Source organism: Microtus oregoni, unplaced genomic scaffold (genome assembly GCF_018167655.1).
Source record: "Microtus oregoni isolate MIOR12 unplaced genomic scaffold, Mior012 000000F_ref0000247, whole genome shotgun sequence".
Taxonomy (NCBI): Eukaryota; Metazoa; Chordata; class Mammalia; order Rodentia; family Cricetidae; genus Microtus; species Microtus oregoni.
Genome location: NW_024543059.1, coordinates 80,368,633 through 80,385,515, shown reverse-complemented (window position 1 = coordinate 80,385,515; position 16,883 = coordinate 80,368,633). Strand labels below are relative to the sequence as shown.

General features: G+C 43.0%; 1 protein-coding gene across 1 annotated transcript in view; it reads left to right on the top strand.

Annotated features, from left to right (window-relative positions):
• Pde5a (phosphodiesterase 5A) overlaps positions 1–15,026 on the top strand; it is a 123,948-nt gene extending 108,922 nt beyond the window's left edge. The window contains exons 16-21 of the mRNA XM_041649022.1: positions 927–1,027; positions 2,660–2,737; positions 4,021–4,084; positions 7,223–7,297; positions 8,065–8,148; positions 11,088–15,026. Of these exons, the coding sequence (XP_041504956.1) occupies positions 927–1,027; positions 2,660–2,737; positions 4,021–4,084; positions 7,223–7,297; positions 8,065–8,148; positions 11,088–11,216 (531 nt within the window). The 3' untranslated portion in view covers positions 11,217–15,026. The remainder of the gene's footprint in view (positions 1–926; positions 1,028–2,659; positions 2,738–4,020; positions 4,085–7,222; positions 7,298–8,064; positions 8,149–11,087) is intronic.
• Positions 15,027–16,883: the final 1,857 nt, after the last annotated feature.

Genomic DNA, 16,883 nt, shown 5'->3' with positions numbered 1-16,883 from the left:
TTCTTTTCCTTCCAGCCCTCCCATCTACCCCTCATTTCATTAATTATTTGTGTGTGTGTGTGCGTATGTGTGTGTATTCCTAGATATGTAAATACAATCTGCTTAGTCTGTATAATGTTCCATGTTTGTAAGTTTTTAGGCCTGATCATTTGGTATTGACTAACCTGTTGGCATGGTCTTCCCTGGGGAGGAGTGTTTTGGTGTTGACTAACCTGTTGCTGTGGTCTTCCCTGGGGAGGAGTGTTTTGGTGTTGACTAACCTGTTGCCGTGGTCTTCCCTGGGGAGGAGTGCTTTGCCCTGCTCTCAGCATACAGGTTGCTCCCTTTCAAGCATCCTTCCAGACCTTTAAGCTCATGCTTTCTTAGGTCACCAACTAGTCAGCACCGTTGGATCTGGCCTGCTAGCCATCTGGACTGTCGAACTCATAAGGAACACCTACAGTTGTCAGTATTGGTTAAGCTGTGGTAAATGTGAGCCAGAAATGTTACCAAGTTTGTTACGGAAGCCACAGAGGAGTGTCTCTAAAATAATCAGTTATATAAAAATTTCACAACTCTATTCTTCATATTCATTAATATGATTTTGAGTTTTCAGTTTCGCTTTGTTTTCTGTTATGTTATGGTAATTAATCCGCACAAAGGAAAATGACAGACTTATTTAGTGTGTAGATTTCAACTCAGTCGCAAGGAGGAAACACACGTGTACAGAGGCAGGGATAATGTCATGTTGTTGTTTTTAATCTTACGTGATGGAGCGGTGCATGGTGGGAATGAAGAGGGGAAATACTACTTCATAGCTCATACTTTTAAACAGCAGGCTCAGAACGAGGTGTGTGTTTAAGTCATGTGACTGTATCTTCAGCGTCAGTTCTTGAGAGCGGCTCCTGCGGGTAGAATACTAACGATGTTTCTCTTCTTATATAAAGGGCAACCAGATTCTCAGCAGCCTCTCCATTGAAGAGTATAAGACCACATTGAAAATAATCAAGCAAGCAATTTTAGCTACAGACCTGGCACTGTACATTAAGTAAGTCTTCAAAAGAGATGCCCTCCAAAATAGGTCTTAGATCGTTTTCATATCCACACTGGGAAATTCTTTTAAAAGCAGGCATCCAGACGCTTACCAGATGGGTCATTTTGTGTGTGTGTTTTGTTTTTTTGAGACAGGGTTTCTCTGTAGCTTTGGATCCTGTCCTGGAACTAACTCTTGTAGACCAGGCTGGCCTCAAACTCACAAGAGATCCTCCTGCCTCTGCCTCCCGAGTGCTGGGATTAAAGGCGTGTGCCACCACCACCCAGCTCAGATGGGTCGTCTTTAAAGGCAACTCCTTTGTGCCCTTACTGCTCCGAATGATTGCACAGGATGCTCTTCTACTGCTGTGTCTGTGAAGCTGTCTTGAGGCATCGTCACGGGTCCAGTCTAACCATCCCAAAGGCTGCTTGCTTTCCTCCTTTCCGTCACTCGCCAATCCCTGCCCACTCATGATTCATAGCCACCCCAGCCTGGGTGGGCAGGCAAAGAGCACCGCAAACCGTCCTCTTTTCATCTGCCTTTGGCAGGAGAATGCTACTGTGGAACTGTGGAGTTGTTCTAGCGTCAGACAGTGCTAACGAGTGCTGTTTCCGATTGCACTTGGCATGATTATCACCCTTCTTTACGAGCCAGACAATGCTCATTGGCGTTGGACAGTCATGGTTTCCAACCTATAGACTGAGACCTCTGTATGTGTGGAATCACCCGTCCCGGGCTTCATCTCAATGTGGAGGTCTCTCCTTTGACACAAGGGTTCACAGCCGTGGTAGTAGTCTCTGCTATGAGGAGTTAACAGGCACACGCCAGTTACACCGCACACCCACTGCTCACTGTCTGCAACTATGCCTGCATCTGCGACTGCAACTCAGTCAGCTTAGGGTTCATCAGAAAATGCAGCAAACTTCAGATTATTCAAAAGTATTGTAAGAATACTGATCATCAAATCACAAAGAACATGAAAAGATACCTTGGTCTGCATAGGCTTCCCATTTTTATGCCATCTGGGTTTCTTTTCTTTATGTGGAACTTCCGTGTTTGATAGTTAATCGTACATAGTCCAGTTATCATGTAACTTTATCTTTTGGTTGGCCTCAATTCTCAAGGTTCTTGCTAATGTTGGGCACATAGGAGGTATTTGCTAGACACAGATGACTCTTATGGCCATGAATGAGAAGAAATATTATCTGGAACTTGCTCTTTGCTTCTAAAGAATTTAATGTCTTCATTGCCTTTTTAAAAAAAATGCTTCAGCAAGATGTGGATGGGTTAGAGACCTTAGATCCTATTACCCCTATGCACTTAAAGATCTCAAATCATTATCATCTCATTTTAATTCACATTATTACCCCTATGCACTTAAAGATCTCAAATCATTATCATCTCATTTTAGTTCACATTATTCTATTTCTTTTATAAAAAATATCCATGAAGTTAAAAACATTATGCCTTGAAATAATTTCCATAGAAAGTGGACCCGGGTACTGAGTGCTGATGAAGCTTTGTTGTTGGTTGGGTCTGGGATGGGGAAAATGGAGATCTTCGAGTATACATTCAACAAGTTTGGTAGACCAAGGGAGAAGAACCTGAAAAATTACCATAATCACCATTTTCTTCTTATTGTTCAAGGAGACGAGGAGAATTTTTTGAACTCATAAGAAAAAATCAATTCAGTTTTGAAGATCCTCTTCAAAAGGAGTTATTTCTGTAAGTTGACTTTCCTGTTCGTGCAAGCTTTGCTACCTCGTTAATTTTCTCAGATCACTTGTTAATTGGGATTATTTGTTGTGCATACTGACTTTTGAGGCTGTCCCCTGCTCCAGAGTGTGTGTCGTACAAAGGACTGACTGAGTGTGATGACTGGCAAGTTGAAGTATTGTTGCCTTGCTGTAGACTGATGAATACAGTAGAGAGGTGAAACATTGATGGCCAAAAGATTTGTTTTATTTCTCTCATCCTTTGGAATGGAAAAGCAAAAATTAACAGCTCATAGATTTCCCATTTTTATGCCACGCATAAAAATTTCTTTTCTTCATGTGGAACTTCCACTTTTCTTGGACCACAGGACAGCAGTGTTCTCCAGTGGACCCTTCCAAATGATACTTTTCCTCCTCCCTTCTTTTAGCAGGAAGTAATATCTCTGCTGCTACTTGCTGCCACTCTCTCTGCCGTGGCAATAACTTTAATTAGTAAAACAGATCCAGGAAGCCACCACAGTCCCTGCACTTCGGAGGATGAAGTAAAATGATTACCACAAGGTCAAGGCCACGCAGGGCACTAAATGTTGAGGCCCTGTCTCAAACAATAAACCAAAGCAAAGTTATCAAGTCAGTAATAACACCTGTAATCCCAGAACTTTGGTAGTGGATCAGAGATTGAAAGTCATTCTTAGCTACATAGAAAAATGGAGGTATCTCAGGATACATGAGACCTCCTCTCCCTGTCCCCCAAAAGGTAATCTTCACAGCTGTGCCCTTCTCTTCTAACGTGCATTGTTAGATCCTGGAGACAGGGTGGTTCCCCCTGCTCTAACTAGAGAAGGGCTAACAGCTCCCTCTCTCCCTTGCTTTTCTCTGCTGGAGGAGAAGACTCCCCAACACGCACCATCCACCCATGCAAAAGTTGTTGTGTGGACAACCGTACAGGTGGTGCATGAATGAAGGTGACCCACTAAACCAGAGTGTCCTCAGTAGGGTGTGTGATGTTATATCCTTGTGGCTAATCGGTATGATTTCATCTCATTATCAGTGTGAGAAAGCTAATGATTAGACAAGCGTTTATCCCACAAACAAACTCCAATAACACACAGGACAGTGAAACAGAGAGGGTGTATCACAGTTACAGCAGCCGGGTTTCCAAACGAATCCATTCTGTTTGTGCTTTGGTCTTCAAAAATCGAGTCTTCTGTTGTTAAACAGATTTTAAGTGAACTTTTTGTTAGTAACTTCTTACTGAGGATAAATGATTTGGGGTTCTCTGTCCTTTCCCAGGGCAATGCTGATGACTGCCTGCGATCTCTCTGCAATTACGAAGCCCTGGCCGATTCAACAACGGGTATGTTGCTCAGTGGTGATCAAAGCAGTACTCAAAAGTCAAAATAAGAAAAGTCTCTTCACTTAAAGTGAGCTTTGGAAGTCAGGATTTATGAAAATTTCCCTCTAATTTTAAGCAGTGTTAAAAGCAGATGATTGAACAAGAAAATGTTTCCCATTTTAAAAAATTAATTTACACTTAATATCCACATGATACATTGAAAAAGATGGTTTAAAATTAGCTGCTGGTTTGATTTCAGTGCTAATTACTTCTTGCTCACTCTGGAATATTTTTGAAGCATCTCCCTTTGATAGTCTTAAAAATTAGAAGAAGCAAGGTTTTCTTGTGATTTAGCTTGTTAGGCTGTCCCTCTGTTTAAGGAGACATAACAAGTACATGTAAGGAGTGTTAATAGCTGTTGGCAAGGGTCTGATCAAGAAGCCAGAAACAGATCCTTCTCTCTGCGTGAGAAGTAACTGCCCCAACTCTTTTACAGAGTGGGTAAAGGTACCAAAAATGACTGCGTTGTTTTATATGCTATATTTTTGTTTGGGGGATTGCATTCAAAATCTTAATACACAAGCAAAGATTGTTGGCCTGCTTTTAAACAAAACTCTGGGCTATATATCATGGATACAGCAAATGTGGGCTTTCTCATGAAACATAGATATGGAAGAAACAAACTCATCTATGGGCTGAAGGTGTGGTTCAGTAGAGAGCCCGCTGACCATGTACAAGACCCAGGGTTCTATCCACAACAGTTTCTGCTCTATATTAAATATGATTGCATCAAGAGTCAATTCAAAATAGATCAAGGACTGATTTAAAACCTGAAATGCTGAGATCACAAGATAAAAATGGGGGCTACTCTTGACGACAGAACTTCCAAATGGAGCTTCTGTAACAGGCTGGCCCTCAGCATCAGCAGCGACTACCTGGGCCCCTGTGAAATGACAAGAGTTCTGCAGAGCAAAGGGAAGTTGTCAGCAGAGCAGACGGACAACCCGTAGAGTGAGAGAATCTGCACCAGGAAGGCTTTAAGAAATGAATTTGCCAAGGGAACAAAACTGGCAGTCAACAAATGGGCTAATGAAGGTATAGATAGTCCTCTTTAAAGGAAACACAGATGGCCGGTGACTATTATAAAATGTGCTCAATATCCCTAGCCATTGGGGAGATGCAAATTAAAACTATTTTGAGCTACCATATTACCCCAGTCAGAGTTGCTCTCATCAACAAATTTGACAACAAATGTTGGAGACAATATGGCGAACAGGGAGCCATTGTTTGTCACTGGTGGGGGTGCAGGTTAACACATCCATTATGGACGTTAGTTTGGGGGTTTCTCCAAAGCTTGAAAGCAGAGCTCCCATATGACACATCCTCCCATGTGACCTCCAGGGCCCACGTTCACAGGCCTCTGTCCTCTGTCACGGAGATGTTGTTGCCTCACTCACTGTAGCAAAGGATTGGAACCAACCTACCTAGTCTGTCACCAGATGAATAGGTAGTGAAAATATGGTACCAGTACAGACTGGAATTCTATCAGCTCTAAAGAAGATGAAGTCACAAAGTGTTCATGAATATGGGTGGACTTAGAATGTATAATGTTTAGCAAGGCCTCTAATTGACTCAGTGTGGAGCATCCATGACCCATCAAGACATGAACTACAAAGCAAGAAGATGAGCATAGACAGCCTTGTTATACTGAAAGCAAAGAAGTACCCAGAAAGCGATAGAGTGTATCCAGAGAACGGACACCCAGTCCAAGAAGCCTTCAGCGGCCAAAATGGAGCACCCAGAAGGACTGAAATACATAAATATGTCTAAACCTCAGAATTCAAATAAGGAAGGCATTAATAAAAATGAAACCTTCTGTTGTCACCTTTGGTAGATGTTTGAGAACCAAATGGGTTTATAATGGGTATGCCGAGAAGAAGCTTGCTTTCTCAAATATGAGTTACACTGAAGCATAACCAAATAATTGATGTGGGAAACTTTCTTGGTATTTAAAGCTAATAAAACAAATCTAAGAAATGTTGACTTTGACTGTCACCCTTGTGAAAATCCCTAAATAAATGGACCCCAGAAAACATCCATAATTATCACCAGGATCACACAATGAGGGGCAGCCTCCATATGAGTAACCACTACTGGACGTCTCCAGCGTCATGGCTACGGAGCCGGAGCTGGAGCTGACTGATGAGAAAATGGTCAGCCAGCTGAGCCTCAAGAACCCAGGAAGAGGCATTATGGGAATGTGGTCTACAGAATCCGGACTCTGGAAAGCTATAAGATAAACAAACCAGGGTGTTCATCAACAATAGGAATCGCATGGAAAGATAAAAAGAGAGATAACAGGAAACTCAAAAGCCTGTCACCACCTGCATTTGGTGCTGCTCCCCACCCCCATCTTTTATAAATAGGTGTTTAAGAGCGTGGAGTTTGCTGTGACCTTGTGTCTCCCAGGAATGTCAGAAGCCACCTCCATAAAAACCTCATCAGCATAACTGCCCGGGCAAGAGCTGAACAAGGGCAGCACCCATAGACTTGATAGCATGGTTGGGGGAATGCTCCCAAGGCCTCAGCCCTTCACAAAGAACTACAGACAACTAAAGAGTGGTGGGGGCAGGAGGGACTGTCTCCCCCAGCCAGGGAGAGCACACCCAGCACCACATGGTCAGCCCTGAAAACACACACACAAGCTGCAGCTATGTGTTTACACTTGCGCATGTGCATGCGTGCACACACACACACACACACACACACGTTTTAACAACTAATGAAAAAAAGAAGCCATGAATTTGAAAACAAGCAAGGAAGGGAGGAGTTGGGGGAGGAGTGGAGGGTAAATATGATCAAAATCTGTTGTATGAATTCTCAAGGAATTAGTGCTTTATTAAGAAACATTAAAGAAATGGGAGCTTAATAAATAGCTTGCTGTTCATTCTTATGGATGGGCGCAGTCTTGGTATTGCTTGGCAAAACTGACACTTCCTGCTTAGTTCCAGAAGGTCACGTAATTGTAGCTATATTGGTAAAGCAAATGCAGCCTTATTTCTGTTTCTCGTTGTTTTCTTGCTACTGATGTGCTGGAAACAACCGGTTTGCTAAAGTCTCGGTTTTGAAGAATGACACCCAGTCTGCTGTCTGTTTCAGATAGCGGAACTCGTGGCAGCGGAATTCTTCGATCAAGGGGACAGAGAGAGAAAAGAACTCAACATCGAGCCTGCTGTAAGTAAGAGGCCTTGTTGGTAGGAACTGTTAAGCCACATTCTTAAATTCTATACTTGTTGTGGAGATTGCTTCTTACAGTGTCCGTCAGACTGGTCTCAGTCATGCCGTGGCCTCTTGGGGCTGAGTTCCGAGCATGTGACCACACTTGGCTACAGTGTGTGCGGCTTCTTAGTACTCCTGTGACACCTTCCCTTGAGAATGAGGTGCCCATTTTACTTTTTAAAACTTTCTTTTTAGAAGAATTATCCCTGCTGATTGCAAAAGCAAAAGCAAGCTGGGAAAACAAGAAGTACTGACAAGTCGTGCCGCCAATTTTCTTGTAGTTTGTTTTCTCCACTTTAATGTAATAAGCCACTTTTATTCTCATATAATCTTTGGTGTATATGGATCATAATTATATGAAATGAGTATGGCCACAACTTAATGCACTTCCTTTGCTGTAATATTTGCCATATCCATTGCTGTAAACAGCACAGTGATAAACAACCACATTGCTGCCCCTTCCTCTCTGTTATTTTGTGAAGGTAAATTCCCATAAGGAGACTTTAAAAGTGTTTGATGTAGCCTTGTAATATAAAGGTATACATCACAGATGTGAAATTTTAGATTCTTACTTTTCTAGGGTTAGGAATACACACGCACACACACACACACACACACAGTTGCTGTCTTACCTCCTTAAGCTAACCACTGGTTCATGTTTTTACAGCCAGCCTTTCCTGTGTGCTCTGAATAAATGTAGATCTGTCTGTGTGTATTTTCAGGATCTAATGAACAGGGAGAAGAAAAATAAAATCCCAAGTATGCAAGTCGGGTTCATAGATGCCATCTGCTTGCAGCTGTATGAGGTATTTACAGAAAAATATTAGATGGCTAAACTTAGATTATGTTATGAGTCGAATCTGAAGCACATTGAAGAGATTAACACCAGACATGTAGTTTTGCTTCTAAGTCCGAAAACATAATTATCACTGGTATTGTTTCTTCCTGCTGACGAATGTGGTGCTGTACAGAACAAGGGATACAGTCCGCATTTGCTATTTCACGAAGGCATTGACTCACTCGGTGTATAAATATCTGCTTCGGGCTTAGGATGTGCTGGACATCAACATGTTCATTTAGGGGACACTAAGAAGCGTGTGCTGGTGCTGCCCTCCAGGAGATGTTTCCTGCACACTCTGTGGTAGCATTATTTTTTTTTTTAAGTTTAATTTTAGCCTAAGTACAAAAAATAGTCACCCAGCATTTCCTCGCTGTCATACTGTGGCTTGGATATTGTTAAGAATTTTTTTCCTTAATACTAACAGCAGAAGGTGGCAGGAATATGGGTTCCAGTTTCCCTTCTTTTGCTAGTTTTGCTTTTTTGCTTTTTATAGCTTTTATTGTTCTAGTAAAAAAATAAATGCATCTATTCAAAATGTTGGTATAGATGCTTCTTTCCCCAGCAAAGAAAAGAGATGCTGCCTTTGTTTTTAAAAGTTCAAATGGATTTGTTTTGTTTCTTTTAGAAATTTACCCTGGAGTTGTCATAAAAGGTTAAGATCAGACAAAAACTACAAAGTTTCCAATCCAGATATTGCATATTCAGTAACTGGGTGTGTAAAGTTCATCTTGCATAGAAAGAGTGTTTGCCCCAAATAGGTAGTTGGTGGAAAGCCCAATGGATAATTCAGTTCTCATCCTTTTTTTCTTTTAATTTATCATTGTTATTATTTTCTAGACTAGACTTCTCTGTGTAATAGCACTGGCTGTCCTTGGACTTGTTTTGTAGACTAGGTTGGCCTTGAACTCACAGGGATCCACCAACCTCTGCCTCCTGAGGTCTGGGATTAAAGGCATGCGCCACCACACCAGGTCTCCAGTTCTTATTCTTAGTGCATGGTTCTAGCACTGTCTTAGTTCTGTTGCTGTGAAGAGACACCATGACCAAGGCAATTCTTATTAAGGAAGGCATTTAATTGGGGGCTCGTTTACGGTTTCAGAGGTTTAGTTCATTATCATCAGGGCCAGATGCAGACAAACTTGGTACTGGAGAAGTAGTTGAGAGCTACATCCTGGTCCACATGCATGGGGTGAGAGGTAGGGTGGGGGTGTCCTGGTCCTGCGCTTTTGAAACCTCAAAACCCACTCATAGTGAGTGACACACTTCCTCCAGCAAGACCACACCTCCTAACCCTTCTCAAATAGTGTCACCCCGTAGTCAGCCTTGGTGACGAAGCATTCAGATTTATGAGCCTGAGGGTACTTCTTATTCAAACCACACAAGCAACAAAGGGTTTAATAAACTATCCTGCTGATGAGGAGGAAGGGGAGGTAAAACAGAAGGCATCAAAGGAAACAGAAGCAAAGGCCGCCCAGGTCACCTCTATAGCACTGCCTTCCCACAGTCTGCAGGGTCCGTTTGGCTAGTTTCCTCCTTGCTGAAGAAATCCTTCCTCGGACCCTGCTGGAGGCAGGGTTTTAGGCACCCTCCAACCTCCTTTGTCTGACAGACACTTGCCCTGTTGGTTGACTAAAGAGCTTCTCATTTGATGATACCCATGGCTCTTGTTTTTTCCCATCCCTGAAATCAAGGAGAAAGAGCAGCATAATCAGAGGAGCTACTCTAGATTTCACTTGGTTGTGCAGTTTGTGTACGTACTGTTCGTGCTGTTGGGAAGTCTACGTGATCCCAAAGGGTGTTTTGCGTTTATCACGGAAGTAGTATGTTCTCACCGCAGAACAAACAAAGTCCCGAGAAGCAGAGAGGAAGATAGATGTCTCTCCGTCTATTTAGAGATAACCACCGATGTCAGTGTGTGTGCCGTAAGATGCTCTCATGTCCTTTAATAAAAACTGATTCTCGAAATCCATGCTAAAACACACGTAGTTCCACATCATACATGTGTCTGAGATATTAGTAATGACTGTAAAATGCTCACAAAATATGGCGTTTGTCATTTCTCCATGACAAAGAAAGCTACGGCAAATGTTCTTGTAGCTAAATGCACGGCACTTGGTAATAATAACCTTTGTGCAAGTCTTGCTTTGAAAAAGCACGTTGCAGCCGGGCGTTGGTGGCACACGCCTTTAATCCCAGCACTCGGGAGGCAGAGGCAGGCGGATCTCTGTGAGTTCGAGGCCAGCCTGGTCTACAAGAGCTAGTTCCAGGACAGGAACCAAAAGCTACTGAGAAACCCTGTCTCGAAAAATCAAAAAAAAAAAAAAAAAATGAAAAAGCACATTGCGTAAAACCATCTGTGCAGGCGTGGATCCCACAGCCCCCTCAGAGAGCCAGTCTTCATCCAGACAAACAGTGCACCCACACAAATGAGCCCCCACAGCTCAGCGGTTTACAGTTTTAAGATTCATTTTTATTTTCAATCACGCGTGTGTCTTTGTGTGAGTATGTGCACACGAGTGCAGGCGTCCCTAGAGGCCAGAGCCAATGGGTCCTTCTGGAGCTCCAGGAGCTGTGAGCCGCCTGACATGAGCGCTGGGAACCAAACTCAGGTCCCTCTACAGGAGCAATACATGCTACACCAATACTCCCCTCAACCTCTCCTTCAGGCCCCCTCGGTTGTCACTGTGCTCTCTTTGTCCCCAAGTATGCCTCCTTAGACATATAGCTTAAGGGAAAGCTTTGATAAATACTGCGTATGCGTGCGTACGTGCGTACATGCCTATGTGCACATGCGTGTGTTCCTAGGACTTAAGAGAACGGCGCCTGTGTTGCTGCTCACACAATTTATGTGGCTCCTGGTGTCAAGCCTGTGGTTCCTTCTAGTTCTTTCCTTTCTCTTTTTAGGCCCTGACCCACGTTTCAGAGGACTGTTTGCCCCTGCTGGACGGCTGCAGGAAAAACAGACAGAAGTGGCAGGCCCTCGCTGAACAGCAGGAGAAGACGCTCATCAATGGGGAGAGCAGCCAGGCCTAGCGAGACTGATGGTGCATCCCCTCGCGCCGACTGCGGCAGACCGGGTTGTTCCATATACCATGCGTACTTGTGTGCACTTTGCCACTGCTGCGTTTTGTTTTTGCACAACTTTTGAGAGCGTAGCATGAAGTGTCTTAGAGATTGCTACCTACTTTCTCCACTTTGGTTTTCTGCCACTAAAGCAAAATGGTTAGTCATCTTCACGTTGAACACATTGATAGGAATGGTGTAAATGGCATTCCTACACTCAGCGTGGTTTTGCTTGGGAATTATAAATAACCGTCTTTGTGTTTCTGAGTCACCAGTCTTTCAAACATGTTAGAAATCTTTCTCAAAAAGTAGGTTAGAGACAAGTTGACAATGTTCTGGGACATTTAAAGCGATCATGAGATGAATGTTGACCAAGTGGATTTTAGGGGAGAAATGAATATAAACTTGAAGAGTCTTAACAAAATTAAGGTGTTGAGAAACAAGAAAATGTGGTATTTAATTGGTCCACTCTTTCTGTGATGGGAACAGCTTACCTTACATGTCGCCTGTGTGGCAGAGCAAACGCCAGTACAGCCAATCCACGCAGTAGCCTTCAGCATGCGATCTCAGAACCCCACCTAAAGCCCAGGGCCAGATGATTCCCCCACCGACCTTCCCACGAGAGAGAGTGTGTGCCAGACATGGGAGGGCCCGGAAGAGCTTTAAGCCAAGAGAAATGTCTCAATGGAAGATCTTTCTGACAATCTGCATTTTAAATACTGAAAACTTCAAAAACTAATTTCTTTTTAACTTTTCATCGCCTTGATCCAGCAATTAAGTTTCAACAGAAAAGTGGTCACAGGACCACTTGCCTGAAGTTAGGACATGACCACATGTATGAAAGTGAAAATTAGCCTTTATTCCTCTGTCAAATCTACAGGAAAGGAAAATAATTATACGAGTTGCATCAGAGGTTTGTCTCTAAAAGGGAGCTCAGACAATGAGTTCAAAGGAACAGTGTGAGATCTTCCTGTGGGAATAAAAGCAGCCTTCGGTATCGGGAACAGATAGCGAATCGAACCGAGCAGTTCAAGGAGGGAGGAGTATCTGTTCCAAATGTGCAGAAATGTTTGAGTTTGAGGAGAAATTGAGGGATTTGATTTATTAACTTCCGTCCTTTTCCCACCTCCTCCCAAACTGGGTGAAATATTTGATCTGGGTTTCTAACATTAATTTGGATTGAAATGGTTTCTTTTCCCTTTTCTCTTTGCTTAAAACGCACCATGTTCATTTTGGATCCTGTGTATGTATATTTTATTGTGGCCTTGCTCTTACTCAGATACGAGAAGGCAAAGCGAGTTATGCTAGCATTGTTTAGTATGGGTGAAGGCCAACCCAGGGAGTTGTTGCCCAATGCCAGTTGTATTTTTGTTGTGATACTTGTATTTTCAGAATATCATTTTGTTTGTTTTTCATATCACGTAGATGAGATCTGTAAGGTTGCCTCTAATGCACTGGTGTGTAAATTACACAGACCGTCACCAACAATAGTCATATCAGCACACTGTATATACACCTATGCATGCATCCATAACTCCTGAGTGCAGACTCGGGCTTAGAGAACATTCTCTCCTCCTAGCACTGAACCCCACACGTGACTGAGCAGTTATGCTGGAACGCGGGCATATACATGTGTCGTGCCAACCACTGGGAACATCTTTAAAGGCGACATTATGTGTGGAGGATTTGTCTGTGGTGTTAACAAGCAAGAAGTCAGAGCAGAAATTGTTTGACTCGCTTTAGGCAATAGTTTATTTTACCTACGTGTATAGGCATTAAAATAGAAAGAGCAATGCCATGCCTCCGCTATGTCATTGCTGGATAGTTCAGTTCCTACAGAAGAGAGTACTATTTTATTCAAATAGTTTTTATTTTATAGGAAAACTATTCCATACATGGAATTTCTGTCTGTGGTACAAAAACACAAATCATAGTTTTCGTTCTGAATGTGAATATTTCCTTTCTAGTATCCTCTCAAGTTGGATTATATTTATTATATTATATTATTATAATCTCTCCCTTATGCTACCATGTATTGATATTGCCCATAACGAACAAGACATTGTTGTTGTCCTAGACTGTTTGGTTAATTGCTTGGCAGGCTGTAGTGAGATAACATGATAACATTTAATTTTAATATTTAGCCAGAAAAAGAATCTGTGTTTTGGTAACTTGCCTAGAAAGCTTTCTGGATCTTACATGGTTAGAAGATTTGCCTTTGCCAGTCATGATACTATGTGAATGTGTATAAATCAGTTAGCCTCTGCACCTAAGGAAGCTGTGTTCCTAATGTGGTCAGGTTTGGACAAAGCCTGTGTTCCAGGGAAATGTCACAGGAGGCAGCTAGCTCCTAAGCCTTCCTCATGGGCCTCTGAGACCACTGTCGGAAACGAGGTATTGAAGTAGAGACATGACCTCATCCCGCAGGTCACTTCTCAGGCTGAGTTCCTTAGATGGAAAGCAAGTACATTTAATCCGCTCCACACAGACCTGGCTCCCCAGGATGCTGCTTCGTCACTGTGGATTAATTGCGAAGAAGAGTTTCTGTTAGCAGCCTGGAGACAAGGGTGAAGATGAAAATGTACTAGTAGCATTGCTTTCTTGGAGGAACTGGAATCCCAGACGAGTTTTGCCTACCAGTCAAGTGCCTTTACTTCCAGAATGTTGCGGGCGCGTGAGGCTTGGCACCTATTACATTTCCAAATTATCTGTGTTTTTCTCTAGATTACACTCCTTATCCATAGCACGTAAGCAGCGAGGCCTTTTCTTTAACCTGATTTAAGATGAGAAAAGACAAAGTGGTCCCTTGCTCTCCTGTAAACAATAGTTTCAGATAAGTTGACAAAACTTATTTACTCCGCATCAACCATGCATCAGCCCACTAAATCCTCTCCATATGTTAGGAACCGCGCTCAGCGGCCGAGACAGAGTAGTAACTCCACTGAGCTCGCGGGCTGTGCAGAAAATGACTAGGAGCATCGTTTCTCATTCCTCCAGCTTCACATGAAAACGGGAGGACATCCCATCCCTTTCCTCCTCATCTGTCACGTACACACTATGCACTTTTATCCAAAATTTCTTAGTATGCCTGTGAACATCCTGTCTTCCTGTCAGCACGGATCTGCTAACTTGCTGATAGCTTGAAGAACGCCTTGTGTAAGACGTCCTGTCTTCCATGATGTAGATCATGTTTCCATATTTCAACCAGGGAGAGGGGGGTCAGAATTCTCATGGACCCCTTCTGCCCTCTCACGGAGAACAAAGAAGGAAGTATTAAAGCTTACCTCACCCCTCCTCATTCTTACCAACAAGCCTGTGTAGACATGTCTTGAATGTTGTTGAAACGGATGTAAATAGCTGAAAATAGAAATTTCTATTGCTGTTTAAGAACCCTAATGAACCATCACGCGCCACTGTTGATATCTGTTTGTATTCTTACGCCTTTTCAGTATATCTGAACAAATATATAGTTTCGGGCACTATTTTTATACTAGCATAAAAGAGTTACTATGTAAATTATGTCCTGTTGTGAAGTCATTTAAATGATTGGCAGGCTGGTTTTCCTTTCCTCTCACCACACCGGAAACCATTCCCGAGGATCCTTCTGGGAGAGGGTGGGTCACCCTCCAGAAGAGCAGGTGGGCACCTCCTCGCCCCCCCACCCCACCCCCCATCCCTGTGACGTCAGACACGGCCAAGGTGGTTTTCACTGTGAGAAGTGATCACGCATCAGGTGTTTTCTCATTTTGCAGTGCTGTAAAAATAAAATGAATGAACAAGAACCGAATGTGGTCTCTTCATGAGGGCGCCTTGGGTTTTAAGGGTCAGGAAACGATGCGGAAATTGGGCTTCACGCCGGGAAAGCCGGTCCAGTTAGTTTCAGAGAATTTTACACTGAAGTTTGATAACTATTCAGTTAAATCGACTCTTCAGTAAGTGTCATTTTATTGGTAGTGTCCTGGGCTGCCATAACAGCACTGTGGGGGGTGATGGGATTGTTACCAACCTGGTGTACACAGGGAGCTAAAACTTGGGTGTTTCCTTCTTGCCAGAAAGCTTGGACCTGAGAGGGGCCCAGAATTGTAGCTTCACGGCCACTGTTAACACTACAGCCGGCTCCTTTTTAATGCGAGATTTTAGAAATCCTACACCCAGACTTCATGGGTCAAATCACTATCTAGGAGCATTATAAACAACACGGCTCTCAGGAGGCTTTGCTTTGGTTTGGGTTTTATGGATAGGTTTCCTTAATTTAGTTCTCCTGATAAAGGTTAATGTAGGGCCTCAAGGGACTTCTGACACCCATTGGTGTTTCTGGGATAAAAGACATTGTGGTATGGATACTGGAATTTTATTTTCTTTTGGTACCTTTAGGCAAGCCCTCTTCACTCTTCGCTGGCCAGAAAACAGCTCACCTGAAGAAATAGTGCCAGTACACATAAAAGAATACTTAAAACCTCTGACCATGAGAGGGCGCCAGAATTTCATTTGTATTTAAAGAAGTAGCAACTGGCGTTAAAGGATAATTAAAAACTGCTTCTTCAAATATTTTTGGTGGCTAAATAAGAAAAAAAATCCAAATGGAAATCTATGAAAGTAATGAAAAATTCATTTTTCTATTAATTTTTATGGAAACTTAAAGCTTTGTTTATTGCCCTTAGTCCAGTGATCATGCCGTCAAGATTTTCTCCTTGTGAATAATCAGACCTCTTGAGTTCTCTTTTACTCCCGATTCTGCTCCTGGGACAGCAACCCTTTCTGTACAAATAAGAAGCATTTAAAAAACTTCCTTAATGCATAGTCCCGTGATTAGCTGTTTGTCTCCCAGCAAACCGGAATTCTGGTCCCCATGTTTAATGCATAGGAATGTCATGCTATGACTTTCTGTTTGTAAGGAATGCGACAGTAAGCTCCAGAAACCCCGAACTTGCAGAGAGAATTGTCTGGTTTTAAGCTACATTCAGCTAAAGTTGGAAGGTTAGGAGAGGATGCCATTCGTCTAAATAAAAATCTCAGGAAATAGGCATGGAATGAAAATAAAGTTATTTGCAACAAAAAAATTCTAATGAAGTGGTCCGATTGAATACTCAGGATAGTGTTCAACCTTGCAAAGTCCTGACTCACTGCCCTGAGCCATGGCTCACATTTTGTCACCGTTCGTCCTTCGGGAGTAGCTTCGAGAAATGGCAGGACTTTCTTCAGCCGTTTCCTAAGGTCTCTGCTCCCACTTCCACTAGCAGGCCCTTCCAGCTTCCCCAGAAACCACACCGCTAAGAGACAAGTTCACCATTCATGAGGTAAGCATGAAGAGAAACAGTTCCCAGAGCGTGATGCCAGAGTCAGAGACAACAATCAGAGAGTCTCAGGCGAGTCACATAATGGGACCTTTTGAGGGGAGTGCTGGAGGCTCACGGATTCTCCAGCCGTCAAAGGACTCTCTCGGCCTCCTGCCTCACCTGTGCTACAGCCCATTGAGGCACCTGGCTGAAGAATCACAGCCTTTTGTCCACAGTCATTGATCTCTCTGGAATTCAGCCAGCAATCAGGCTGCCATTGTACCACAGCTGAGGACACTAGACGCAAACCTCTTCTGTAGCCTGAGTGGATTCCTAGGTGGACCGGAAGTAGTGACAGGAC